We start from the raw sequence: 27773 nt of genomic DNA on the forward strand, positions 1-27773 counted from the left end.
TGGACTCCATTCTGAACTTCTGTACCCGCACAAAGCAGTTCAGGGCCTTGAGGTCCAGAATCAGACGTACCTTGTCCTCCTTCTTTGGGACCATGAACAGGTTTGAATAAAAACCCTGAAACTGTTCCAATACTAGAACTGTATACTAGATACTTGAACTGGGACAACCACACCCTGAAGAAGCAGGTCTTGCACCGCCCCAAAGAGAGCTTCCAATCGGTCCGGGGACAGACGCACATTGGAAGGGAAGAAAATATCTGGAGGGCAAGAACGAAACTATCTTGTAACCAGACTGTATGACTTTGTGGACCTACTTGTCGTTTACCAGAAATCAGCGAAGACGTTCCACCACCTCAGCTTCCCGAGGAGGATTTGAAAGAAGGATTTGAAAGGTTTTGAGCCCTTGTCAGTGGACCCTGAGGGATGAAAAAAAACGTGTGAGCCAATAAATATGGGCCATGTCTGCGACAAGGTTATTTACCCCTCCCAGACTGTTCCCCCCTGTGGGACTCTTAATGATGTCATACAGGGTAGCCCCAAACAGGCAATCGACCTGAAAAGGAAAATCAGGCTTTTTTAGAAGTCTGATCAACAGTTCAACACTTAAGCCACAATACACACCTAAGCACCACTGCCGAAAGAGACAGCCTAGAAATCAGGGGAGCCGCGTCCAAAGAAGTATTGCAGACAAACTGCAGCCCCTGGACCAACTCGTCCACTAATTTAGCAAAGGCAAGGGGAAGCTGCTCTTTTGACTTAACATAAAATCCACTTCTCTAAATTCATTGACGGACACTGCACCCACCTCACTATGGCGTTGTAATATTTCTGACACTGCTTGTTTACAAAACTGAAGGCCAATAGCAGAGAGGGTATACGCCCACCTAGGACTGTCCATAGGTGTTGCCAAGTCTTTTTTCTGCCTAGTGTCCTACTCCTGTAGGGGGCCATATAACCCTATGGTTCAGAATACTGGAGAGCTGTGTCCATCATCCCATTATCTGCAGTAATAAATGAAGGTGTGTAATACACTTTAGTGATGAGGAAATCAAGTTCTGGCATCATCCTCTAGGTGGTGTGCTTTGCACATTTGCTCTATGCTCTTTACCCCACCATTCAGCCACATGGTTCATCCAGTCTTTGGTCTCATTCCACTGCCTGCCTACAGTGACTTGGTCATCTCCGGACACATGTGACCTTCATCAGCACCAGCAGCTTGGGTTTTGAGTACAGGAGGCCTTTGTTTTCTGCTACATGGCAGATGAGGATGGTCCTGCTGCAGCAGGTCACCTCAGCCCATACTTCTCTACCAACCCCTGTAACCTAAATCCTGGGACACCTATTATTATAGGGTCATCCTCACCTGGGGAGGCTGAGATTTCCCATGTGTCTACTTCAGACTTTAGTCAGTTTGTGCGAAATTAAAGGAGCAGTCTGTTTGCAGAGGCTCTACTTGCATTTTGGCACCATTCACAGCACAGTCTAATACTGACCCCACTGAGGCCCATAGCCTCCTTGAGGTAGCAATTATCCCCCTTAGTGGTTACCAGTCCTGGCCTAGAGCGCCAGGTGGATCCTCAGTGCCCTCTCATTGGTCAGGACAATTTTCATATTGGTTGGCCCTTCTTCATCTAGTCTTTATTCAAGCATTGATTCCTTTAAGATTGTCTTGTAGTATGATCTTCACATCTGTTGGATCTCTTGGTGGCTATTGCCCAATCCTTAGTTGGTGACTGCTTTTGGACATCCTGACTGTTTAGGAATTTCTACAATTGTTGTATCTATCAATGGATTCCAAGACAAAGATTTTATTTTAAGTACAAAAATCTTACTACCCTCTTCTTTTCTATAGCCCGCGTCAAGATCCCATAAATAAATGGTTCTTATAATACTTGTGTAAGATTAGTTTGTTTATAGGTTCTGTTACATATTAACCTCTTGCTGACCATATCACTTACATGTACCGTGGCAAGGCAGCTCTGCGATCCAGCACTTCCGGGTGAGGGGCACATGTGTGAGCCGCCAGCGACAAGGCTGTGCATTGATTAGACACTGCAGATGGCGATCCAATGGGTGCCGGCCAATGGATGACCGCCGGCACCTGCTGATCATCAGAAAGACACACAGGACAGAGCCCTGCCTATGTAAGTAAGGCTGGACCTTGTCCTGTCAGCGGGGAAGTAATGGATTTTCTTTTCCTGCAAAGCAGGGAATAAAATCTATTATTTCCCTTAGTAAAAGCAGCACACATAGTACACAAAAACACTGGCTAGGGACATATTTAACCCTTTTATTGCCCTAGATGTTTACCCCCTTCCCAGCCAGTGTCATTAGTACAGTGACAGTGCATATGTTTAACACTGATCACTGTATTAGTGTCACTGGCTCCCACAAAGTGTCAGAATGTCTGCTGCAATATCGCAGTCCCGCTATAAATCGCTGATCACCACCATTACTAGTAAAAAATAAAAAAAATAAAACATTTCCAGTATATATACCATAGTTTGCAGATGCTATAACTTTTGTGCAAATCGATCCATATACGCTTATTAGGATTTTTTTTATACCAAAAATATGTAGCATAATACACGCTACAGGGGTGAAAGGTCATTTCCTGCCTGCAGTAAAGATGGCGGCGGTCTCCCTGTAGGATCCGGATAGCGGTCTCGGGTTAGGAGCAGGATTGGGGCTGCCGGGTTGTCAGCGGGGAAGAGTCCTTCACAGAGCTGAGGAACGTGGGGCTGGCTAAGGATTCTGAAGTTATATATTATACTAGCGATTGCAAGGTGGATGCTCCAGGAGGGCTCTAATCTACTCTGGAATATTTGCTTTTGATTAATATCATTCTGCTTACGCTGACCCCCTATAACTAAGGGGTCAGTGGTTTCTGGTAAGCCTTTTCACACATTGGGTGTCCATGTGGTGAAGAGATTGAAGATCTGGTTGTGTGTGGAAGAATCCTTTGGAGACTGCACTGAAGTCTGTTGGTGCATGGGACTCTATGTGCGATTTTTTCACTTATTGCGATTTTTTTCACTTATTGCTGCTGCACTTTATATTTATTTTACTGTGCATGGGACTTTATATGTGATTTATTTCACTTATTGTTGTTGCACTTTATATTCACCACTGTTAATGCACTTTATATTTATATTTATATTCATATCAATTGTTATTAGTGATTTATTTTTAATATATAGACTATTACCTGTTAATGGTTCACTATATTAAAACACTACACTTAGTGCAATTTAGATGAGCGCGGCTCTGTACACCTCTATAGGTGTATTTAAACCACATAATACATGTCAGCCTAAATTTAGGAAAACTTTTGATTTTTAAAAATATTGAATTGGATATGTTTTATAGAAGAAAGTATTTTTTTTTTTCAAAATTGTCCTTTTTTTATGTTTATAGCGCAAAAAATAAAAAATGCAATGTTGATCAAATACCACCAAAAGAAAGCTCTATTTGTGGAAAAAAAGGTCAAAATTTCATTTATGTGCAACGTTGCCAGACTGTGCAATTGTCAGATAAAGTAACGCAGTGCCATATTGCAAAAATATGGCCTGGTAATGAAATAAATATTAAATAAATCTTCCGGGGGTCAAGTGGTTAATTACTGTATTTTAGTTCATTGCACTGTTGAACTGCCAGGTTCTTGTACTACTAACTAGAAACAAGTTATCTATGAACAAATAGATCTCAGAGTTCTTGGACTGGATTTTATCAAGCTCTGTGCATTAGATCTATATTTAAAAATCTAATCACATGCCAGTATTTGAGATCATCAATATTTCCCATTTAAAAAATGTAAGCTTCAAGTTTCTTCCAATATTCCAAACCTACCGTAGAAATCAATTCAGAACATAGCAGTGACCATCCCCTTTTTTCTGCATGACTGTACAGGCTATAGTTGTAGAGGGTAGAAGAGAAAACTCTTAAATTGCATGACATACATATTTTATTGTCTCATGTGCGTTTTTCTTCACTGTTACAGCATATCACGGAGATAAGTTGTCACCGTGTTTGTCTCTTGTAGGCAAGTCAGGTGATGTACAGCCTGTATTTTGAGTTTAAAATGCATGGTTTAAAGTTTGATGTTGTCTTGAATTGTAGTGTGCATTTTTAGAGATGTAGCATGCATGCAGTGTTCTACCTTCCATCATAATATTTTAGGTAATGGCAGTATGACTTATACTTACCAGAACATCAAACATATTTAATATTAAATCCAGTACACACTAACCTCCCAGCATTGTATAGAGGCAGGTGTGTTCTGGGTCACATTCTGGTTTTTGTGGGTTGCTACCAGAAAATGATCAAACCTACTTCTTGGAATCCATGTGTGTGTTATTTAAAACTACTGCCAGCCAGATATTCAGATTGTGGCCATTGTATTACTATGTTAACTGTCAAGATAATCTAGTTAATTTTCAACTAATATTCAGTGATAATAATGGTCATTAATGCACATGTTTAATAATCACCCAGTAATTGAAAAATAAAGTTCTATTTTCCTAATGTTGCCTTACAGCTGCCTTGCTTGTTAGTGCCTACAGGTAACTTAAGGACTTCAAGCTTTTGGCAGGCTTACATGGGAGAATGGAGCTGTATTTCAACAAGAAATTGGGCTACACAGATTTCATACCGTACGAATGGTATAATTGTACATTTGAACAGATTGTGCTTTTCATGCCTGAACATTAAACATGATCTAAAAGTAGAACAGTTCTCTGGCTTCTAAATTGTCATGACAAAATGTACATCTTCAATTTGCCTTTACAGCGAGGTTACATCTGTTCTCTTGTAATTTTATAGTAACCGTTATAACGTTAAGCATTGCTTTCTGTCTTTTTAATAGGAATTCATTCAACATTTTTAAAAAACATCAGTTTTATTGTATGTTGAGGGTAAATACAATTAGTAGTTAGTACAGCATTTTTCAGTTTTGGTGAATGGAGTTGTGTGGATAAAGCATGCTTGATTAAAATGACTATTGAGTTCTAGTATGGGGTTTAAAAAAAAAAAAAAATCTTATACTCCCCTAGGTGGATGCACCATCAATCCAACACTGCATCTGTCCCGGCCCCCTCTGCATTTTGAACTAAGTAATCGAACACCTCTGATCGCTCAGTTCTTCCCTCCACTCTGAGCAGAGAGCTGTGATTGTCAGTCAACGGCTCTCTACTCTGCCCCTCCAGCAGGTACTGAAGCACAGGACAGGGGCAGGGAGGGAGGGGCTGGCTCAGTCTTCTAGTGGCACAGCTGGGAGTCTGAGCCAGCTGCCGATCCAAACATGTGGGTGGATCCAGACTGTAAGATCAGGATCTTTCCCCAGCCTGGACCAGCTGAGTGACGTCGGCCAGCAGCGGGTTTTAGTCCGCTTTCAACAGGGGTGCATAGCGAACTGTACTTCTGTGATCCATAGGAGAAGTATGACCAAAAAAGCTTTGGTCATACTTCTCCTTTTAAGTTTCTTAGGTATAGTTCAACATCCTATTGTGTTTTACGTATAAACCAGTGAAGACACTTTTAATTTCATTACTGTGCCTGGCTTACCAGACCAGTTTTCGTTTACACTTCAGCAACTATAGTCCTATAGTCCAACCCAGTGAGATTAATGCAGCTCTGTAACCCGTTCTTATGTAGACATGCAGAGCTTACTAGAATACTCCACAGACTTGGCAATGGCAACAGTGTTATTGGGCCAGCAGACTGCATAAGGCCTTGTAATGTGATGGCTTGAAAGAAGAGTTTTAGCCTATGCACTCCAGTTATGTATTTCATATTTCATATGCAACTTAAACTGTTCTAAAATTACTTCTAAAATGCCAATGTTAGTAGTGGAGCTCAGAGCACAGAATACATGGATGATGCTATGGGGCTGAGAATGAAAGGCGTATACAGTATCCAATTAAAGTGGATAGGTATAGAAACTGTAGCAAAGCTTAGGCCAGCCTGCAAGCTCTGCACTTTGAAACACACTATTCCTCCAAATAGCATTGTGTTAAGTGCCTAGCTTGGTTCCATCTCATAAGTCCATGCATGCTACTTGGTAATGTATTTACTACATTAGATCAGTTTCCATTTAAGTCTTTTTATTCTGTTACTCTTACTGATCAGCTTGTGACTTTGTGTCGTCACAGAACCAGGATTCCAGCCCTGACCGCATTACACTCTACGGTTTGATGATGAAGCCAATCCAGCGCTTTCCTCAGTTCATCCTCTTGCTACAGGTGAATTATCATGTTACATTACATATGTGTCCATAAAACTATATGAGATATATTTTAATTTACATGACCAAAAGGGAATATACAGTATGTTTAAAGTATGCATTTACTGCATTGTTTTAATATAAATGACCAAAAGGGATTTATGTTAAAGTGGTTGTAAACCCTCACATATACCCAGCGAAGTGAACAGCCTCAGATGATACACAGAGATGAAAAAAATCCTCCTACATATGTCTTATTTGTTGATCTGCAGTCTTCTCTTCCCTTCACCCCTTCAAAAGGGCAGATCATGTTAAAAAATCTTTCTACATCTGTTAGTATCACAGGGGGGGGGGGGTGGAGAGGCTGTAGTTACACTGTGTGAGAGCTGTTTGGAGGAAAGAACCCCCCCTCCCCCCTCTTCACACAGCAGAAGAACTGTATTCTGAAAAGACAAGCTCCTCAACTCCCAACACAAATTTAACTTGTGTGTCTGGAAAACTTCTCAGAAGTGACTCATGCTGATAACAGAGGACCAAAGCACCAGAGAGAAACAACATTTAGAGCTTTAGAGAGAGATAAGTAAGCACTACAGATATATTTGCTTTGCTCAGATTCTATGACTGAGGTTTACAACTACTTTAAATACAGATTCACTGCATTGTTTTAATATACCTAAAGATGTATCTAGTCCTCAATAAATCTGTATGAAAAGCCTGTGTCTAGTAGGATACAGCTTTTCATGGTGTAGCTGAATCATAATGATACCTGTCACATGGTAGTTAGTAGATCTGTATTGCTACTCAGTATGTGACTTTTGTAACTTTATATGACATTGGGCACATTTAAAGCAAACCTTAACCAAAAGATATATGAAGGCTTTCATTGCTGATCTCTCTTTTTTTTTTTAAATAAGTTTGTTTCATGGGTGTCTATTGGTTTAGTGTATGGGAACGCAGGCATCAGGCTAATCCAACAAACATGCATAGAAATAAAGAAAATCACCAACACAATGAATTGGTCAAATTAGGACATGGCCTGGTTTATTGGTTTAACTCATTTTTTTACATCATAAACATTATTCAAATTAAATATCTTTAATCAACCAAAAATTACTCAGAGCTCAACAACAATTCAGCCCAGCCACTATGACTCAAGCTGACCCAGAATTAAGCTTACCATCTTCTTACATATCCCCTTTGATTTGATGTGGGGGTGGTTTGGAGGGGAGCTTCTGGCAGTGTATCCTCTCTGGCGACTGTCAGAAAGCCCTGGTGGCAGACTCTTTAAAAAATCTCCCCAAGGACTTTTAGAAGGTTCTAAACCCTAAACTGACCTATCCCTGCCTGACATCTTAACCTTCCAGACATTTCAAGGTTATATGACCTATTACAATAAGAAAAACAATATAATGGTGCTTATACTGCCAAATCTGTGGACCCATAGGGGCATAAAAAAGCCACCCCCTTTTTCCCCACATTCTGTGAAACTTTTCACTGACTGGTTCTGAGTCATTATAGTAAATATCAGTTCAAATATATACATTTTTTATTAGGTACTAGTGCCTACTAGTGCCATTGACTGCACATTTTATGCAAAGAAAAAGAAAACATGCATTTAACAAGTGTAAAGGGATTTTATAGTGTAAGAGTAACTATTATTCACAAAGAAATATTGATAAAATTAACAGTTACAAAATAGGAAAATTATTGGAGTTGATTGTGTGTTAATTGGTTACTAGATATTTTAAATGTACCAAAACTACTTTTGCATGACATGTAAAGTATAGTTATGAATACCGTTCCACCACTGTGTTAAAATATTTTTTTAATTTGTGCGATTTATGATATATATTGCTTTCCTGTGGTCTTGGCTTCTATTCTGCAGGATATGTTGAAAAATACGATAAAGGGTCATCCTGATCGGCTTCCTCTACAAATGGCTCTTACAGAGCTAGAAACATTAGCAGACAAACTTAATGAGAGGAAGCGGGATGCAGATCAACGCTGTGAAATCAAACAGATTGCTAAAGCAATAAATGAAAGGTATCTGAATAAGGTTGGTATGCTTTTTACATAGTTACATAGTTACATAGTAGGTGAGGTTGAATAAAGACAATAGTCCATCCAGTTCAACCTGTGTAGGTGTGTGTGACTGTAATCATCTAACATAGCCCTCAATCTCCTGATCCTTGAGATGTAAGTCTAAGAGTCTTTTGAAAGTCACCATACTACCCGCAGAAACCACCTCTTGTGGTAGACAATTCCACAATCTTGTAGCCCTAACAGTAAAGAACCCCCCACGTTGCCTGAGGTTAAAACGCTTCTCCTCTAATCGCATTGTATGTCCTCGAGTCCTCATGCAATTCCTTCGAATGAACAGCTTTTCTTCTAAGCTGAGATCCCCATTAAGATATTTATAGATTGCTATCATGTCCCCTCTCAGACGTCTTTTCTCCAGGGAAAATAAATCGAGCGATTGCAGCCGCTCTTCATAGGTAAGGTCCTCCAACCCCCTAATCAGTTTAGTTGCCCTTCTCTGGACTTTCTCCAGCTCCAACACATCCCTCCTGAGGACTGGCGACCAGAACTGGACAGAATACTCCAGATGCGGTCGGACCAGAGTTTTATAAAGTGGAAGGATTATAGTCTTATCTCTGGAATACATCCCTTTCTTTATGCATGCTAATATTCTGTTGGCTTTGGAAGCTGCCGCTTGGCATTGCATGCTGTTGCCTAATCTATCATCAACTAAGACTCCCAGATCCTTCTCCATTTTTGATTCCCCCAAGGGTTCCCCTCCTAACGTGTATTGTGTTTTTATGTTTTTGGTCCCCAAGTGCAAAACCTTACACTTCTCCACATTAAACCTCATTTGCCATGTCGTTGCCCACTCGGTAATTTTGTCCAGGTCATTCTGTAGGATATCTGCTTCATGCTGTGCAGTTATTGCCCTGGCCAATTTTGTGTCATCTGCAAAAACTGATAACGAACTACTGATCCCGTCCTCAATGCTGTTTATGAATAAATTGAACAAGGTTGGTCCCAGGACTGAGCCCTGGGGCACCCCGCTTACTACCTCAGACCAGTCTGAGTATGCGCTGTTTATTACTACCCTTTGGACACGGCCTTTTAGCCAATTCCGTATCCAAGAGCAAACCCTGCTGTCGATACCTGCAGACCTTATTTTATAAATTAAGCGCTTGTGGGGAACTGTATCAAACGCCTTAGCGAAATCCAAGTACACCACATCCACTGGTCTCCCCCTATCTAGCTCACAGCTTACCTCCTCGTAGAATGCTAAGAGATTGGTTTGACAAGATCGCCCATTTGTAAACCCGTGCTGGTTACTACTGATGATGTTTTTGTCTTTAGCATACTCTACGATATAGTCCCTTATCATCCCCTCCAAAAGTTTACATATTATTGATGTCAGACTGACAGGCCTATAATTTCCCGGGATATGTCTCTGGCCCTTTTTGAATATCGGAATCACGTTAGCCTTCCTCCAATCCCCTGGTACATCTCCTGTCCTAATACTGTCAGCAAAGATCAGGAACAGTGGTCTAGATATAACCATACTGAGTTCCTTGAGCACTCTCGGATGTACGCCATCCGGGCCTGGTGATTTGTTTGTGTTAAGTTTATCCAGTCTTTCCCTGATTTCCCCCTCTGTTAGCCATAGTGGCAAGTCCTGTGTATTACTACTAACCATACAGTCATGGTCAGTGTACCCTTCCTTTTCCTGCGTAAAGACTGACGAGAAAAAAGAATTCAGCACGGTTGCTTTTTCAGTGTCCTCTGTAACCATCCTCCCATCATCGCTAATTATGTGTGCAATATGCTCTGCCCTAGTTTTTTTGCTGTTGATATATTTAAAGAATTTCTTTGGGTTTTTTTTACTATCCTCCGCTATTTGTCTCTCAAAGTTGATTTTAGCCATCTTGATTTCGTGTTTACACTTCTTATTTTCCTCCTTGTATTGCTGGAAGGCCGATACGGTGCCCTCTGATTTATATTTCTTGAAGGCCAATTTTTTTCCCCTAATAAGTTTTTTAACGCTACGGTTTAGCCAGCCAGGTTTGGCTTTGTCTCTTCTAAATTTATTCCCCATAGGAATGCACTGCAAGATGCCTTTGCTTAATATTGTTCTAAAGCATTCCCATTTTTCCTCTGTGGTCAGTGATCCCAGGGTTTGGTCCCAGTTTACCCTTTCCATCAATGAGTACAATTTTGGAAAGTCTGCCCTTCTGAAGTTTAGGGTTCTTATGTTCCCCACTTGCCTTTTTATATTGTTATTTATACTAAATGTGATCATCCTGTGATCGCTAGAGCCCAGGTTGTCCTGGACTCCTACCTCCGAGATTATGTCTGGGTCATTAGTGATCAATAGATCCAGGATAGCATTCTCTCTAGTAGGGGAATCCACCAACTGCGACATGTAGTTATCCTGTAAGGTTTCCGTGAATAGCCGGGCCTTATGCGAGTGTGCAGTCCCCTCTTCCCAGTCAATGTCGGGATAATTGAAGTCCCCCAATATGATGACTGATCCTAGTTTTGCCGCTTTACCTATTAGTGCTAAAAATTCCAGCTCTACCTCCTCCCCTTGGTTAGGTGGCCTATAGCAAACCCCCACAACTACTTTTCCCTTATCTTCTTCCCTATCGAGTTCAACCCACACAGATTCTAAATCCATGCTCATCCCATCCGTAATGTCACTCCTTTCTAGCACCTTTATATTGTTCTTGACATAGAGACATACCCCTCCCCCTCTTTTACCAACCCTGTCCTTCCGGTACACCGAATACCCTTGGATATTGGCCAGCCAGTCATGTGAGGGGTCGAACCAAGTCTCCGTTATTCCCACAAGGTCTATGTCCTCCTCATGTACTAACATGTCCAACTCATCCATCTTATTAGCTAGGCTCCTGGCATTAGCATATACCCCTCTTAGTTTTACGGAAGTTAAACGTGATTGGCGGTTTTGTTTATTTCTGTTTGGTCTGCTGTTTTCCCGCACAGACCCGCCAATTGATGTTGTTGACCTACTGTCGCTATTGACCCTACAACTGCCTTCAGTCCTCTGCTCCCTCCTGACTGATTCTATTTCTGAGCCCTCCCCCCCGTCTCCTAGTTTAAAAGCCCCTCCAACTCGGTGGCCATCTTTCTCCCCAAAAGAGCTGTACCGTCCCCATTAAGGTGCAGCCCATCCTTACTAAAGAGCCGGTAGCCGACTGAGAAGTCAGCCCAGTTCTCCAGGAACCCAAACCCCTCCTTCCTACACCAATTCCTCAGCCACTTGTTAACTTCCCTAAGCTCCTTCTGCCTCTCCTGTGTGGCTCGAGGTACAGGCAGTATTTCAGAGAAAACCACCTTGGAGGTCCTTTTCCTCAATCTATTACCTAAGTCCCTGAAATCGTTCTTAAGGATCCTCCACCTACCTTTAACTTTGTCATTAGTGCCCACATGCACCATGACCGCTGGGTCATCCCCAGCCCCGCCCAACAATCTGTCTGCCAGATCTGCGATGTGCCGAACTCGGGCGCCCGGTAAACAACAAACTGTTCGGTTCACGCGATCTTTTTTACAGATTTCCCTCTCTGTCCTCTTGATAATTGAGTCCCCAACTACCACAACCTTTCTAACCTTTCCTGAGTTACGGCCCCCCTTCTTCCTGGAGCCGTCCCTCCCCTGGCAGCTGGGGGAGGGCGCATGCTCCAGCTCTGCCACCCCTGAGTTGATATCCCCCTCAACCTGCAACTCGGCAAACATGTTAGGGTGTACCAACTCAGGACTGGCCTCCCTGACTCTCCTCCCCCTAACATTCCTAACAGTCACCCAGCTGCGTACCTCTGCTGCTTGCGTCTCCTCTATTCCTCTATTAGTTAAATAACTGACTAGACTCTTGTCAGCCTTTAAGTCATTTTTAAGAATTACCCACATTGTAATGTACACCGCTGGTGCATTAAGGATTGAATATTGATATGTTCAAATTTCGGCAGAAAGTACCTTTTTTTAGTAGTAGTGTAATAGCCTAGGACGTGGCCGCCTAGGCTATTACATCATTAGTCCGGCCCCTTGACTCCTGGGATATCTATGTCATCAATCCCAGAAGTCTTCAGGCATCTAATGCTGGTACAGAAAGTGTGCCGCTGTGTCATTACTGCATAAGCGCAAGATTCGGAAGTGCATGCTGGTTAGCCAGCTGCAGGAAATCCAGGAAATAAAACCTGGCCTGCTTCAGCAGCCAAAATCCTGCATGGCCACAGATAGACCTGAGGGGGACAAAAGAAATATGAGCAGTTTGTAAGTAGTTACAATGTGTACATGGGCAACACTATCCATTATGCTTATGAGGAATTACAATTTCTGCAATGCTATTTATGTAATGATGGCTCGGAGACTGGAACTCTGCTTTAACTCAGTAATAATTTTGTACTTGAAGTATGTTTTTTAATTCTTTATTTTGGACAAGGTACAAAAGATGCATACACGGCCAATATACAGTCCTTACATTACAGTCGTCATATCAAATAGCATCATAAGCAGTACAGATAGAAGAATGAACAGCATACCATATATCTGTGCTTCTGAGTGAGATTGTAAGCATCTGTAGACAATATCCGTAATGCCTGACTCAACTAGCTTTTAGATGCTCAAGAACAAAGTGGAGAGAAGTGAGGCGCTTCCCATGTAAAAAGAAAAATGAGGCTGTGTTTTGTATGGCAAGGAAAAAGGTAACACCATGTCTGGTATTTTTTTTTTTTCCAGTGAACTTCTTGGGGGAACATTGATCACAAAGGTAGACCTTTAAAGGGGGAGGGAAAGAGAAGAGATATGACAACTGGTAGAGGGAGGAGATGTAAAGTATAGAGAAAAACTTTAGTATTTTCATTTGATCCTGCAATACTTTTGTTAATTCAAATTAGGAGAATGAAATAAATCCTTATCTGATCATTTTTTTGTATCACTTAAAATATAATTTATTATATACTATATGACCAAAAATATATGGAGACCTGACTATCACACCCACCCAGGGGACCAAAGGATACCTCACCCCTCTATTGAACTTGGATGTTTCAGTGAAAAGTATTTTAGACAATGTTGCCTTCCAAAATTGTGGCAACAATCTGGTGAAGGTCCTTTTCTGTTCTAGCATGAATGTTTGTTTTCCCTTACACTAAACCAGGTCTATAATGAAACTTGAGTTGCCTGTGTTCAATGCTGACCTCGGTACCACTGAACAACTTTGGAGTGAACTGGAATGTCCCTTATAAGCCAGCTCTCCTCCAACATCAGTACCTAAGCTCACAATGCTTTTTGAGTTGAATGGTCACAAATTCCCATAGGCACCGCAAACATGTAGTCAGATTTTAGTTTCCCCTGTGTTTTCTAGGGGCCGTAGAATGTGGTTACTATTTAAATTTATTACACACATGGGTAAGAAGTAAATTTTACTGTCAATTCCCTTTAAATTGGATTCTGTTGGAAGTGAAGCTTTTGTAATTGGGTATTCCTTATTTTCTTTAGCCAAGATTGTAAAATAATGTTTTTTATTTTTTTCATCCAAATAGAGAGGCCTTACATTACTGTTTGTATTCTGCACATATAATTCTGTATTTCTAAGTGTTGTAAGCACTGTCCTTTTATAGTGATCATGGGCTATTTTACTGTTCCTTGTTCGCTAATCAGTAATTGGCAGGTCTTTGAAAATTGCTAATGCATTTGCAAATTAAATTGTAGATAGGGGAGTATAAACTGTGAACACATGATAAATCTATGTGCAGTTGACCGTAAAATGAAGTGCACACTGTGTAGATGGATGGGACAATGGTCAGGTAGTGGAATGGGGAAATATTTTAATGCTTTTAGTTCCAGGAATCCTTTTTACCTTCACATTATTTATTTGCCTTTTTTAGTATTCTGTCCACACAATTTTCCTAAGTTTGATTTTTTTTTTTCTCCTAAATTGTAGCTCCTTAGTAATGGAAATCGATATCTCATTAGATCAGATGATATGTTAGAAACCGTGTACAACGAGAGGGGTGAAATTCTGAAAACCAAACAGAGGCGTATCTTCATGCTCAATGATGTGCTGATGTGTGCCACTGCTAGTAACAGGTAGGTTTCTGCTCAAAAGTAGAGGGACAGCAAAAACCGGAAACCCCTACCTTCATGATTTGATATGTGTAATATTTCATAACCATAGTCTATCACTGCATCACTAATTCCATGTTTACATGTTTTGAACTATTCATAGACAATAGAACTATTGTGCTTTATACCTATATGGCACTTAAGAACAGCTGTTGTACTGTTTCTCCCTAAGAACTGTTAGCTGTAAGAAAAAAATGAGAGTAGAAATATAAGTGGCCAGCAGATGGCATAGGTGAAGCATCTGCCTGATCAGTGATCTGCTGGCAGATGAATGTTGCCCAAATAAAGGATACGGTTCTCTATTATGAAGTAATGAGACAATCTGAAATAAAAAATATCTGCTTTACATTTTCTTTTTTTGTGTACACACCAGGAACCAAACAATGAGTCTTTCCGCTCTTGGACTTACATGGTTATAAAAAGTCAGAGTAAGTAGTGCTAAAAAGAGAATAAATAACAGCTGGTGATGAGATCATAGGGTGAAGAGTTTTTTTTTTTCTTTTTCCATAACACACACATAGTATTGCTAATTTTATGCTGGATAAAAATAAATTAGACTGTTTTTGCTTTTAAAAGAAAAGAAAAAACACTCCACCTATTGTTGCAGCACTCAAATGTGATTCAAAGCACTGAATTCCTGTTGCCGTATTTTCCTTTCATTGCTCCTGTCAATGGGACTGGATAGGACTTTTGGCAGGTTGATGCTGCATGAGAATGGTGATCCATTAAGTAGTTGGTAGCATTTTGTGTACTGGGCTATTGGGTTAAATATACTTAAAGCTGAACTCCATCTTTTGTTATACTTTACATAGTTTGTTTGGGCCAGCTTGGCTCACACGAACTATGTCCCTCATTAACATGTGGGGCTGCTGGATGTGCGGTATAAACTGTATGTGGCTGAGGCTACATACAGCATACTGCACTGTGTTCCGGATTTCGAGCTGAGACTTCATGTCTCCTACCCGGAACACAGTAGAGTCTATCACTGCAGCGCTCAGCCATTCAGAGAAAGCAATGTGTTCTATCAATGAATACAAATTTTCTCTGATTGGCTGAGTCAGAGATACAGGCTGCTGATGTCATAACCTCTGACTCAGCCATTTAGAGGAAGCTTTGTATTCATTGATAGAATACTTTTCTTTCTCTAAATGTCTAAATGGCTGACCGCCACTGTGATAGACTCTACTGTGTTTCAGGTATGAGTCAGGAAGTCTCAGCTCAATCCCGGAACTCAGTGCAGTATGCTGTATGTAGCCTCAGCTGCATACAAGTTATATAGTAAAATAAAATCAGCACTCTTTCAGTGAAATTTAAACAGCTGGGTGCAATTAGTCTAGATATATAGTACAACAATAACCAATTTTAACAAAAACGCAGCACTAAAATAATAAAGTGTCCATGAAAATATGACAATAAACTGAAGTTTCTCAAAACGAAAAAAATAAACAGTTCATATTGTTATAGGTGTAAAACATATAAAAGTGTTCCACTTCAGCCTTCATCCAACACTTGGAAATACCTGTAGTGCCAATCCTTCACCAATGGTAAAAATACACACTCACCAGAGGGATATGCTGTATATTACTAGAACAGCATAAGCGCTTTGTGCAAATGGCATCCAGCATCACTCCACAGATGGCAGAACCAGACTGCTCTATTCCACTCCACCAAGGGATAGTACCAGAGTTATCAGCATGGAGTCACCAACCAAAAACAATATTTATGCTTATAGTGTAGTAGTTTAATATTTCCAAATATGCATTAAAAGCAACCAGTATAAAAACAAATACCATTTTCAATCTTGCATAAGGGGCCACCAAACTTGCAGAAAGTGGCAGCATGACCTCTAGCCCTTCACAGTGTAGCTTTTGTTTGGCAAAAAAAGCAGTAGCTCACACAGGATTTACTGTTAACAAGCCCATGAAACAAACAAAAAGTTTTGACTATACATACACTTACCTTTTGACCACCCCCATACATCTTTAAACTGTGGTGGTATTCAGTGATAATGAGCCCAGTAATGCCTGTGAACATCAGTTCAGTACACAGCGTTCACAGACACAGAGTCAATCCAAGTGGCTCTGAACCTTGGGATCTCTGTAATAGGTGAAAGATAGACCAAGCACAGAAAATCTTAGACGTAACCAGTGTAATGTTTACATTTGTGATTCTATCCCTTTCCCTAACAACAGAGGAAAGAGTGAAGAGAGGAACTAATAAATAAAGAACTGTGTAGATCAGAACAGCGACAGCTTCATGTCTTCTTTTTTAGCACTTTCACCCCTCCTTTCTCTCCTGTATATCTGATCTAAATTCTGCCTCCATCCTTCCACTGTAAAATGTGACCTGTATATTAATTCCTTCACCACCTCCTTCCTCTGTGTATGACCTGTATGCACTGTATCTAGTGCCACCTCAATACCAGCATGTATCTTCATTTTTGTAAAATTGTGCTCGCCTTGAAGTGTCTACTTTCCAAAAAATTGACATTTTAGGGGTGTTTGCACTGTGATGGCATTTTTGTTTTTTAAAACAAAAAGTAAGAGAAATGTTTTTGTTTTTGGTTTTTGTCTTTAATGTTTGGTCATTTTTTCCTTTTTATATTGTAAAAAAAAAAAAGTTTACTAAAAAATTATATAAAATTCATTTGGGTGCAGTGCTGCGTGATGGAGTAATTTTCATCAAGTATCACAGCACTAAGAACTAAAAAATGTCCTTCCAGTGAAGGGGTATTAGAGGCTGGTAATCAAGTGGTTAAGTATATGGTTACATGAGCTTTGCTGATTGCAGAGCTATAGATCTGCCTCAGCAGTGGGTATGTCTCTCTGAAGAGGTCCAATGACCCCTGCTGAGTAAAGCCCTGTACACACGATCAGATTATCGAACGATCTGTCGTCCTTTTTTTGTGGCATGCTAATCTGATTTGGAAAGTGAAGAGGTTATTTCCATACAAATTTTCCCGTACGACAGAATTTTACTTGAGAAGTGATGTCATGTGTTGGATTGATTTGTATGTGTTCTTTAGTCTCTGAGCATGCCTAGTCTTGCTTTTAAGATTTTTTTCTGTCGAAAACTGTACTAATGAGACGAAAATCGGACGTTGTGTTGACGGACAATAACAATTTTATAGCCAGCACATCAGGATTTTTTCGGCCGAAAAGTCGGAGTCAGCTGTCGAAAGCACCATACTAACAATCTGAAAATCAGCAGATCGGTCGTTGGAAGAAATTTCCCTTCAGAATTTCTTATGTGTACGGGCCTTAAGACCTATAGCTTTGCAACAAGCAAAGCTCATGCTCCCTTCTGATTGGCAAACTCTAGCTATAACCAATTATCTGTATTTCTCTTCACAATTACATCCTTATTTTCAATATCTTATTACTATTTTGACAATTTTCTGACATTTTACATAATTATACTTTGAAGTTACTAAACCGCTCTCAGACTAAATCAGCCTAAGTTATGTTTAGGGACCTTTGAAAGCGTCTCTAAATGCTGGTTATGTTTAATTCTGAATCCAAACAGAAAGAATTCCAATACACTGTGACAATTTCTTATTCAATCCATATGCTTTTCTTTTAGATCTTCCAATGAAGGCAGTAGCATGGTAACCGAAAGCCAGAAATACTTACTAAAATGGAGTGTGCCTCTTGGTCACGTAGAGGTTATTGAATATGGGGAAAGTGAGGAGCAAGGAAATCAGTCTCGATTTTCTTCCGTACATGCATCTGAAAAGGTCATTTGTGCCAAACCAAGTAAGTGTACATAATACATTTAGTGGACAAAGGGCACCCTGTGGAATTTCACTACAAGCATTGTTTTTCACATTTGATCTAGTTGGTTGGTTATTCACTCATGAATTCCACAATTCAGTGTATTTTTTTTATGTTATTAGTAGTATATGTGTGTTTTAGGTATGTGTGTTCTTATAACCCAAAAAGTGTGGGTGTAATGTTCACTTCATTCAGGATAGGCCTCATTCACACTGGCACTCCTGTGTTTAGCTTTATGTGGTAACCAAATGGTACCCATGTTTTTGGCCGTGTGTGCTCAGGGGACCTGTGTTCTGGACCTTTGTCCCTGAATACATAGGGCCCTACAGTATTCATTTGTAAAGCTTTCAGCCTTGTTCAGCCCCAGCCTGCCAAAGAATTTGACAGGCTGCCTGCAATGGAACTGGATGTTGCACCTGCCAATCCTGGGTGAACTAAAGCTCCGAGAGGGATGTATTGCAGCTGAATGACTCAGTGTGTGAGGGGCCGAAAAATAAATAGCAACTAATGACGTTTGTGACGTGTAGCTGCTGCAGTGTTGGAGAAAGCTTTTACTTTCATTCGGCTGCTATAGCACAATAAGCCCTGAACTTCTGGTGGTGAAACTAAAGATCTGGATGTAAAACACTGATCACAGCGGGTCACTCATTCAGGACCTCTTCCATTCAGAAAACACCTTGCATTCTTTTCACAGAACACAAGGCATTTTATGATTGGTGAAGGGGGGATCGAGACATTCATCTGCACTTCCTCCATTCAGGACGTCCTCCAGGTTGTGCAATTACTGTACTTTGTGGGCAGCAGCAGCCACATTTGTCACTCACTTCATTAGTGGCAATTTATTTTTACAGTGCAAATGTCTAAATACATTTTTTTTAAATCAGAAACAAAGTTTATTAAAGAAAACAAGAAATTACAGATTGCACACATCAGTAGTTCACATCATACCCAACTAGAAACACATCCATACAACAGTAATAACATCAATAACAAAATCGACCCCCCCCCTGCCAGAAACAACCCCCAGCTAAAAGATATAAGGTAAATCAAGGTTATTCAATTCAAGGCCCCCTCACCCCCCCCCCAAACCCCAAACCCCAAGAAGCCCACACCTCATTTGTACAACAATCACTGCAGCAGGCGATCAAGGACCAAATCTTTAGGAGCTAAGCCAGGAACCACCAGCCCATTGCCTGTACCCACATCTCCAATGTAAGGAGAGACGGGGCAATCAAGTGTTGTAAGATAACCTTCCGGGCCTGAAACTGACCTGGCAACTGCCCATCTATTAACATCTTGGGTGAAGTCCTCCACTATACCAAGAAGGCAGGGCTTTGGGTCCACCGGCACTGAAAGGAGATAGGCAGCATTAATGGTCCGAGCCACCGCCATCCAATACCTGTGGAGCTTGGGGCACCGCCATAGTAGATGAATGAGGTCACCATGGTCTCTGTGGCATCCAGTGCACAGAGGGTCCGCCCTCAGACCCAACCTGTGCAAACGGGCCAGCGTGTGGTGTACCCAGAGGATTATATACAGTTGTGAAAGTCTTCGCGTCACATTCAATGAGCAGTGTCGCACCATCTCCAACCCCTCCTCCCACTGGTCATCAGTTAGGTCGCCCACGTCAGCCTCCCACTGTGCCATAGCCGGACTAGGAAACCGCTCCAGGTAATCACCCAATAGCATAACATAACACTCAGAAATAAATCCTTTAGTGGAATCGAAATGTTTCATCATATAGAATACCGGTGTCAGGGACTGCTCCGGGGGCTGCAGAGAAGACTGGGCTCTAATGGCATGTTGTAGCTGGAGGTATGAGAACAGCATACTCCGGGGTATATCAAACCTGGCCTGTAGCTGAGCAAATGTCAGCAACCTGCCATGGTCAAACAATTGGCGAAGGTGGGTAACCCCCCCCCCCCACGCCACAGAGCTCCGCAGGGCAAATCTACCAGTTCTGGATATGTCTGATTGCGCCATATCGGGCTGTACTTCGTGAAGCCGGTCACCTGTTGAAGTTGCTTCACCTTAGCCCACACCTTATGCATCAACCTATACGTGGGAAAGAGCTTGTTCGATTGTCTAAATACATTTTTGATTGGAGTTCAGCTTTTAGTTTGATGTGTTTTATGTCCTTATTTATATAGAACTTTCAAAGCAGTGATTACTGTGCCCTGATAAGAGGTAAATTTTTCTGCACCAATCAAAGCTGCTCCGATCTAGCAAAATGTCTACTGAAGTATTCAGGGAGACTGACACATCTGGCAGTGTTGATCGGTGTTCCTCTGTAGCCCTTACTGGTTCCTGCCAGAGACCATGCTGATGGAGAGCTCAGCAGGAGGAACCATGAAGGTCAAGACATCCAGAAGTGTTGTTTTCCCTGTGAAATCCAGGGACATTTTCTTAGAACTGGAGAAGTGTTTAGTGGCACGGCAACAGGAAAGCTTAGTAGTCTGTTTTCTTGACTTGATTCAGAGTTTTACATTATGTCATAGGGTTTAAGGAAGAAATCAGATAAAGTGGCCAGACAGACCACCATGAATAAATATTGTTACGTATAGATCACATACATATAAAATTTACATATAAATTACTGGCTAGGCCTTGGAAATGCTGGTGTTGGTTGAGAGAGAGCACAGTAAAAAGTGAACGGGGGGGGGGGGGGGGGGTAAAGATCAATCACTGCATTAAAGTAAGCTAGGTTAAGTAGTGAGTGACTAAACTACTCGCATAGATTAGCAAGTCAAAAGAAGTAAAAAAGCGAATTGCATCTTTTAACAGGTATATAATAACGTGTTTATTCTCCATCCCTTTCCGTATATAGCAGACCACAATACACTCATCATCTTCTCACCCCTGTGAGTAACTTGATTAAAGATTATGGCCTGCCCTCATTACCCTTGCGTCGCACAGAAAAGTTTCTATGCACAATGAAGCACATTCTTGGCAATTCATTATACACACTTTAACTGAGCCAGCATTTCTGAATACCAATTAGCTGTTCAGGGTACAGTCCATTCTGAACATCCTTCCAGGACTTTTGCCCTGCACATCAGTCATGATAAGTGGCTTGCTTTGTTTGTGGCTGTGAGTTTTAAATTTAAATATGAGTCAGTACCTAGAAAAACATTTAAAGCTGTCTTGAGGCAGCTGTAGATTATGGCGTTGACTGGTTTTGTTCCTCTTCTCTGAAGCTGTCTGTGAAATTGTTATATTTATAGATATCTAGTTTAAATAACTTTCGCATGTGACAGCTATGTTTTAGATTTAAATAATTTCCCATTACATTTTCTACCAAGGCAATGTAAATAAAGGGTGTTGCCAGTGTAAAAAGTGGCCAGCCACCTTAGAGGACTTAGCCTGTTTGTGAACCACTGATCAAACTGAGGTCTGAATGTGCTTCAAAATGAAAGGGAGGTAACAATGAATTGTATGAAAAGAGTATGATCCTGTATAATCAAACCATAATTAATAACTATACACTATATAGATATTTAACCACTTTACCACCGGAGGATTTTGCTGTCTTACGTCCAGGCCACTTTTTGCGATTCGGCACTGTGCGACTTTAACTGATAATTGCGCGGTCATGCAACGCCGTACCCAAACAATCTTTTTTTCCCCACAAACAGAACTTTCTTTTGGTGGTATTTGATCACCTGTGCGATTTTTACTTTTTGCGCTATAAACAAAAAAGAGCGTACATTTTGAAAAAATAACAATATTTTTAACATTTTTTTATATAAAAAATTCCCCCCCAAAAAAATGTAAAAATCTAATTTTTTTAAAATTTTTGGCCAATTTGTTTTCTGCTACCTATGTTTGGTAAAAGAAAAATCACAATAAGTGCATTTTGATTGGTTTGCGCAAAAGTTATTGCGTTTACTATCTAAGGGAAAGATTTCTGTCATTTTTGGTGTTTTTTTTTTTTTTTTAACGAGTAATGGCAGCGATCTGCGATTTTTTTTTTGCGGGACTGCGACATTGCGGCGGACAGATCGGACCCTTGACTGAAATTTTTTACACTTTTGGGGGTACCAGTGACATTACTACAGTAATCAGTGCTATATATATGCACTGTTACTGTAAAAATGACACTGGCAGGGAAGGGGTTAATTTTATTGGAGAGGGAGGGGTTAATGTATGCCTGGTGCTTACTAATGTGTGTGGGGGGAGGTGACTGAGTGACACAGGGACAGATCGCAGATTCAGCTATGCTGAACCCTGCAATCTGTCACTGTCTGTCACTTAGGAGATCCGCCCGCTTTGTTTACACAAGCGGGCGGATCTCCAAACTCGATTCCCCGACGATCAGGGAAGAGCGGCGGTGATCACCGCCACTCCTCCCCTGGCCCGACTCCTGCTGTGACTGAATACAGCGGGAGCGAGCCTCCGGCGGCGCGTGCGCGCCGCCGAGAAGGGGGTGTGTCTGCCGACGTAGGTCTACGTCGTCAGACCTACAAGAGCCACTTTGCCGCAGTAGAGCTCTAGTGAGCAGACGGCAAGTGGTTAAATGGAAATATACAGTAGTTACAGTATATACACATGTATCCTAATTGTAAGTGAACAAGCTGAATATTCATACAGTAGATCCTGGGTAATAAGTTGGTACCTGCAGATGATTGGAACTTGGCAAAAGTTTTGAGGACACGCCCCCCTGGGCATCCTCCCTATAACTCGACCCTACTTTGTGATTCCACAGTTTTTGCTAGTGTCCTAAGATGATGGACCACTTCTTCCTCATGGAGAAATCTTAAACCAACTCTTAATGGTCTTCTAATACAACTATAGAAGTAGTGCATCTGCATTAGTGTAACCTTGGAAATTGTACCCAAATGCCACACTGTGGGGATGGCCTTTGATATTGCTTCAGGCACTGGATCCTGCATGGGCGCTCACCTCGGCACTTTATGAAACACGTGTAGGTAGCTGCAGAGTTCTATTCATGTCCAGGGCCATGGTTCAACCTTATAGAACCAAGTCCCTGAAGACAACTTCAGGGGTATGCCCACCGTGACAGACTAGCGACATGGAGAATGTAAGACAGGGTTACCCTGCTAGACCATTACTGTAGCCTCTAACCGTGAATAGTTTGCATTTATATTTTGTGATTATTGGAAAAACGTGGCTTTATTTGGAATGTAAACCTTACAAGCGGATTTGAACATAATAATGGGGTGGGCAACTACATGGCAGATGAGGTTTAATGTTGAAAAATGTAAAGTAATGCGCTTGGGCGTCAGAAACATGAAAGCAAACTACTCACTGGGGGGGGGGGGGGGGAACCGCTGGGTGAGTCTAGGAGGGAAAAGGACCTGGGGGTACTATTAGACAGCAGGCTTGGCAGTGGCATGCAATGCCAAGCCGCTGCAATCAAAGCCAACAGAATACTGGGATGTATAAAAAAGGGGATTCACTCCAGAAATAAAGAGATTATTCTCCCACTCTACAAGACTCTGGTCCGGCCACATCTGGAGTATTCTGTCAAGTTCTGGGCACCGGTCCTCAGGAAGGATGTGCTGGAACTGGAGAGAGTCCAGAAAAGGGCAACAAAAATAATTAGGGGAATGGAGGACATCAGCTATGAGGAAAGACTAAAGCATTGAACTTATTCTCTCTGGAGAAGAGACGATTGAGGGGGGATATGATATCAATATACAAATACTGTACTGGTGACCCTAGCATAAGGAACAAACTTTTCAGAGAAAGGGAATACAATAAGATACGTGGCCACTCACTAAAACTAGAGGAAAAACGGTTTAACCTTAAAGTACGTAGGGGGTTCTTCACTGTCAGAGCAGTAAGGATGTGGAATTCTCTTCCACAAGCAGTCGTATCAGCAGGGAGCATTGATAGTTTCAAAAAACTATTAGATGGGCACCTTAAAGACCACAACATACAGGGGTATACAATGTAGGGTTAACAGCAAACACAAGCTCATCATAGGTTGAACTGGATGGACTGATGTCTTTTTTTCAACCTCACAAACTATGTATTCACCTAACTGTGTACACTTTTCAGTGTCACACACTTCCACCTAGAGCCCTTTTAAGGCACTCAGTTTTTTATTTGGACTTTTCTGCAACTAAGTTCACTAAGAAATAGTCTATTACAGTGATAGACCCTGCCATCTCAGTTTCACTGCATCATTTAGGGATGTTCCTTCTTTGCCGACAGAAAGTTTGAGACACTCTTAAAGCCTCTCCTTACTCTTGCAGGCTCAGCTCTGCAACTAGCCATCACAGCAATTTTGGTCTGCTGAATTGCAGCTAACTGGACTTGGACAATAAACAGCCAATGTGGTCCTGTACCTTTTAACCCTCCTCCATCTGTCTGCAAATGTCCATGAGACAATTCAGTTGCTCCAGACTTTCGGTTGAGTGATCATCTTCCAAAAAATCTGCTCCCCAACCCTCTCTTCACATGGAATCTCTGAGCCTACAGCCCAAGCAAAAGTTTTCCTTTCAGAAAACAAACTGCTACTCTTTTAAGATCTCACACTCGGGGGTCTGCACATCATGGTGGCCTCTTGTTAGGCTGTCCCATTCACCCAATTTAATTTTAAGACCTCTCCAACAAAACATTTGATTGCATAAAACACCGTGAACTAATGGCCATCATCCCAAATGAATATCAGATAAAACACAAAGGAGGGATGATCATAGACAATTTTGAAATAATATCAAAATCTATTGATTCATATGGCTAAAAATTTATATATATTCACATAACATGATAGACATAATAAAACGCAGAAAAATATTCCCGTAGGAATATAATGGATACAAAATACCAAGTTACAAAATGTCCCTGATAACAAATCTGTAGGTCCTCAAGGAGCCGATGTGTTTCGCCAAAGGCTTCTTCAGGGCTAGAGATACCTTATAGGCATTTTCCCATAGCCAACTGCATCAGGCGTGTTCCCCTCCGGGGCAGGCGCCAGGCAGGGCCGGTGCTACCACTAGGCAAACTAGGCAGCCGCCTAGGGTGCACTGCCACCTAGGGCGCAGAATTGGCCAGTGCCACATTCCTCTCCTGTCACCTCCTCATCCCCAGTGGATGTCACCTCTAGAGAGGGGGCAGTGTGTACAGGAAGGGTTGTGTAGGGTTAAAGGGGGGCAGTGTGTATAGGAAGGGGGGTGTACGGTTAAAGGGGGTGAAACATTAAAGGAGGGCAACGTGTGCAGGAAGAGGGTGTAGCATTAAAGGGGGGGGCAGTGTGTTCAGGAAGGGAGGTGTAGGGTCAAAGGAGAGCAGTGGATAGAGGAACAGGGGTGTAGATTAAAGAGGGCAGAGTATACAGGAGTGTATGCATTAAAGAGGGCAGAGTATACAGGAGTGTATGCAGAGGGTGTAGCGTTAAACGGGGGGCACTGTGTGCAGGAAGGGGGGGGCAGTGTGTTCAGGAAGGGAGTGTAGGGTTAAAGGGGGGGGGGCATTATGTGCAGGAAGGGGGGCAATGTGTACAGTTTTTTTAGGGGGGTGCAAGTAGCTGGTCTTGCCTAGGGCGCAAAATAGTCTAGCACCGGCCCTGGCGCCAGGACTATATAAACCAGTGCGACCACATAATTTCAACATGGAATTGTATAAAGACTTTACTCATCTATCCATCCAAGGGAAACAGGGCTGTCCAGATATTCTAGAGTATATACACCGCTGATACTAGAGGGAGGTAATGCTGATCATTAAAAAGCAGCAAAAGATCCAAATGTACGGGTAGGTGTATTTTAATCGGCCATTCATAGGCTATTCCTTCACATTCCTTCATTGTTCCCATTTACTCATATGGATAACCCTGGCAACGTGTGATGGTCCTAGGATGCTGTGCTACCTCGTACACCTTGTCCCATGTGTTCATAGTAGTCGCTCGTGTTTTATCCAACAAAACATTTGGTTGGCATGGAACAAGCTTTCTCTTTCTATCTACCTATGCTCCTGTCCAGCCAGGCTAGGAACTCCCTAGCCTGGTGATTTCCAACCTGGCCCTGACAATGGGAAGGTTGTTTCTCCCATATCACTGGAAATTGATAACGACAGATGGCAAATTTTTGGGTCGGGTATTCCAATCCCTTGCTGTCCAAGGAACATTGTCTCTGAGATGTTTTTCTAAACTAGCAGCCCTCTCTTTTAGCCCTTCCTCATCCACAAAGGCAAGGTAGTCTTATAACCAAAGCCTTCCATCCTACTTAAGGGGGTGTCAGTCTTCCACTTCAGTAAAGGCATTGTACTACCAGCTTTGTGCCCTACTCCAAAGCACCCAAAAGAAATTGCTCTTCACTGCCTGCACATAGTCAGAGCCAGATATTCAGAGTCTATCTCAAAGCTATGACTTCTATCAGAAAAACAAACTCCCATATGTCTTACTCTGTAGACATTTTGCGTCAAAATCAACCATTGTTAGATACAGAAGACATCTTATCTCATGTGTTTACACTTTAAAAGTAGCATTTAGACATCAAACTTCTGCTGCCCAGATCTGTAAAGCCGCCACCTCATCTTCTGTTCATACCCTTTTCAAAGTTCTACCAGGTCGGAGTTGAATCTTTTGATGATGCAGCTTTCGACCACAGGGTTCTTGCAGCAACACTCTGAACTTGGGTCTGTTGACCCTGTTGTCGTTGGGCCTGTTGGCACAGTTATATTGTCTAAATTGTTATCCACCCTTCTCATTTATTGGGGATGTCCCAGGGTCTATAACTATTCAGCCTGTGATAATGCACTGTATGATTATGATAAAATACATTTTAGAACTAAATTAGACTTTAAAACATATTTTTTTTTTAGTTTTGGATAGAGTGTAGAGGGATTAGAACATCTGTCAGATTGTTATTGCTGTCTGTGCTCATGTTAGGGAGATTCACATTCTCTCACTGTCCTCTTTACTGTTATCATTGAATGTGAAAGTAACAAAAACTCCCACACTTTTCGGTTCTGCCCAGAATGGTAAATGAGGTGAAATCTTCTAAAGGGGATACTAGTTCTAGTGACCCTGGTGACAACCGGGGTGTCTCGCACTTTGGAGGAATTTCCCCTCGCTTCCTGTTTTAGTTATGGGACAGGAAATGAAGGGAAAAGTCCCCAAAGAGACACATATGGCAATTAATGAAAAACAGACAGGGGTTATAACCCTCTCTTACCCTATTTAAAATGAAAAAAAGTTTTACCTATAGTTCTACTTTAACTTGCTTGTAAATTTCAAATTTTGGAACATATTACATGACACAGGCCACCAGTCACCTGAAGGTATCAGTCAATAACCCTGGGTCTATGAATATTTAGTCTGTGTCATGTGCTGTACTCCAAAATATGGAATTTACAGGTAAGTCTGAATTCCTTTAACTATTATCAGGACGAAAAAGAAATGTTTAAATACTACTTTAAAGTGTATTTTCATTGCTTGCGGCTTAATTGGGATAACAATGTCAAGCAAAAGGACAGCCGGCAACTCTGTAAATCTTCATTGTCAAACCTCAGTGAGTAATATAGACAAGGTGGCTAACGCATTTCAGCGATGAGCTTTGGTCACAGCACACCTGATAAATGTAAATTGGGATAACACCTACGCCTTAAACACCTATTTGGTACATTTTCCCATTCACATAGCATAACTTTAAAAAAAT

General features: G+C 41.5%; 1 protein-coding gene across 1 annotated transcript in view; it reads left to right on the plus strand.

Moving 5' to 3' along the window:
* Positions 1–27773, plus strand: part of ARHGEF10 (Rho guanine nucleotide exchange factor 10) — a 245754-nt gene that overhangs the window by 117698 nt on the left and 100283 nt on the right. Inside the window, exons 15-18 of the mRNA XM_082249546.1 lie at positions 6150–6239; positions 8106–8276; positions 14196–14341; positions 17960–18132. Of these exons, the coding sequence (XP_082105672.1) occupies positions 6150–6239; positions 8106–8276; positions 14196–14341; positions 17960–18132 (580 nt within the window). The remainder of the gene's footprint in view (positions 1–6149; positions 6240–8105; positions 8277–14195; positions 14342–17959; positions 18133–27773) is intronic.

The sequence above is a fragment of the Pelophylax lessonae genome (genome assembly GCF_965119305.1).
Source record: "Pelophylax lessonae genome assembly, chromosome: 3".
Taxonomy (NCBI): Eukaryota; Metazoa; Chordata; class Amphibia; order Anura; family Ranidae; genus Pelophylax; species Pelophylax lessonae.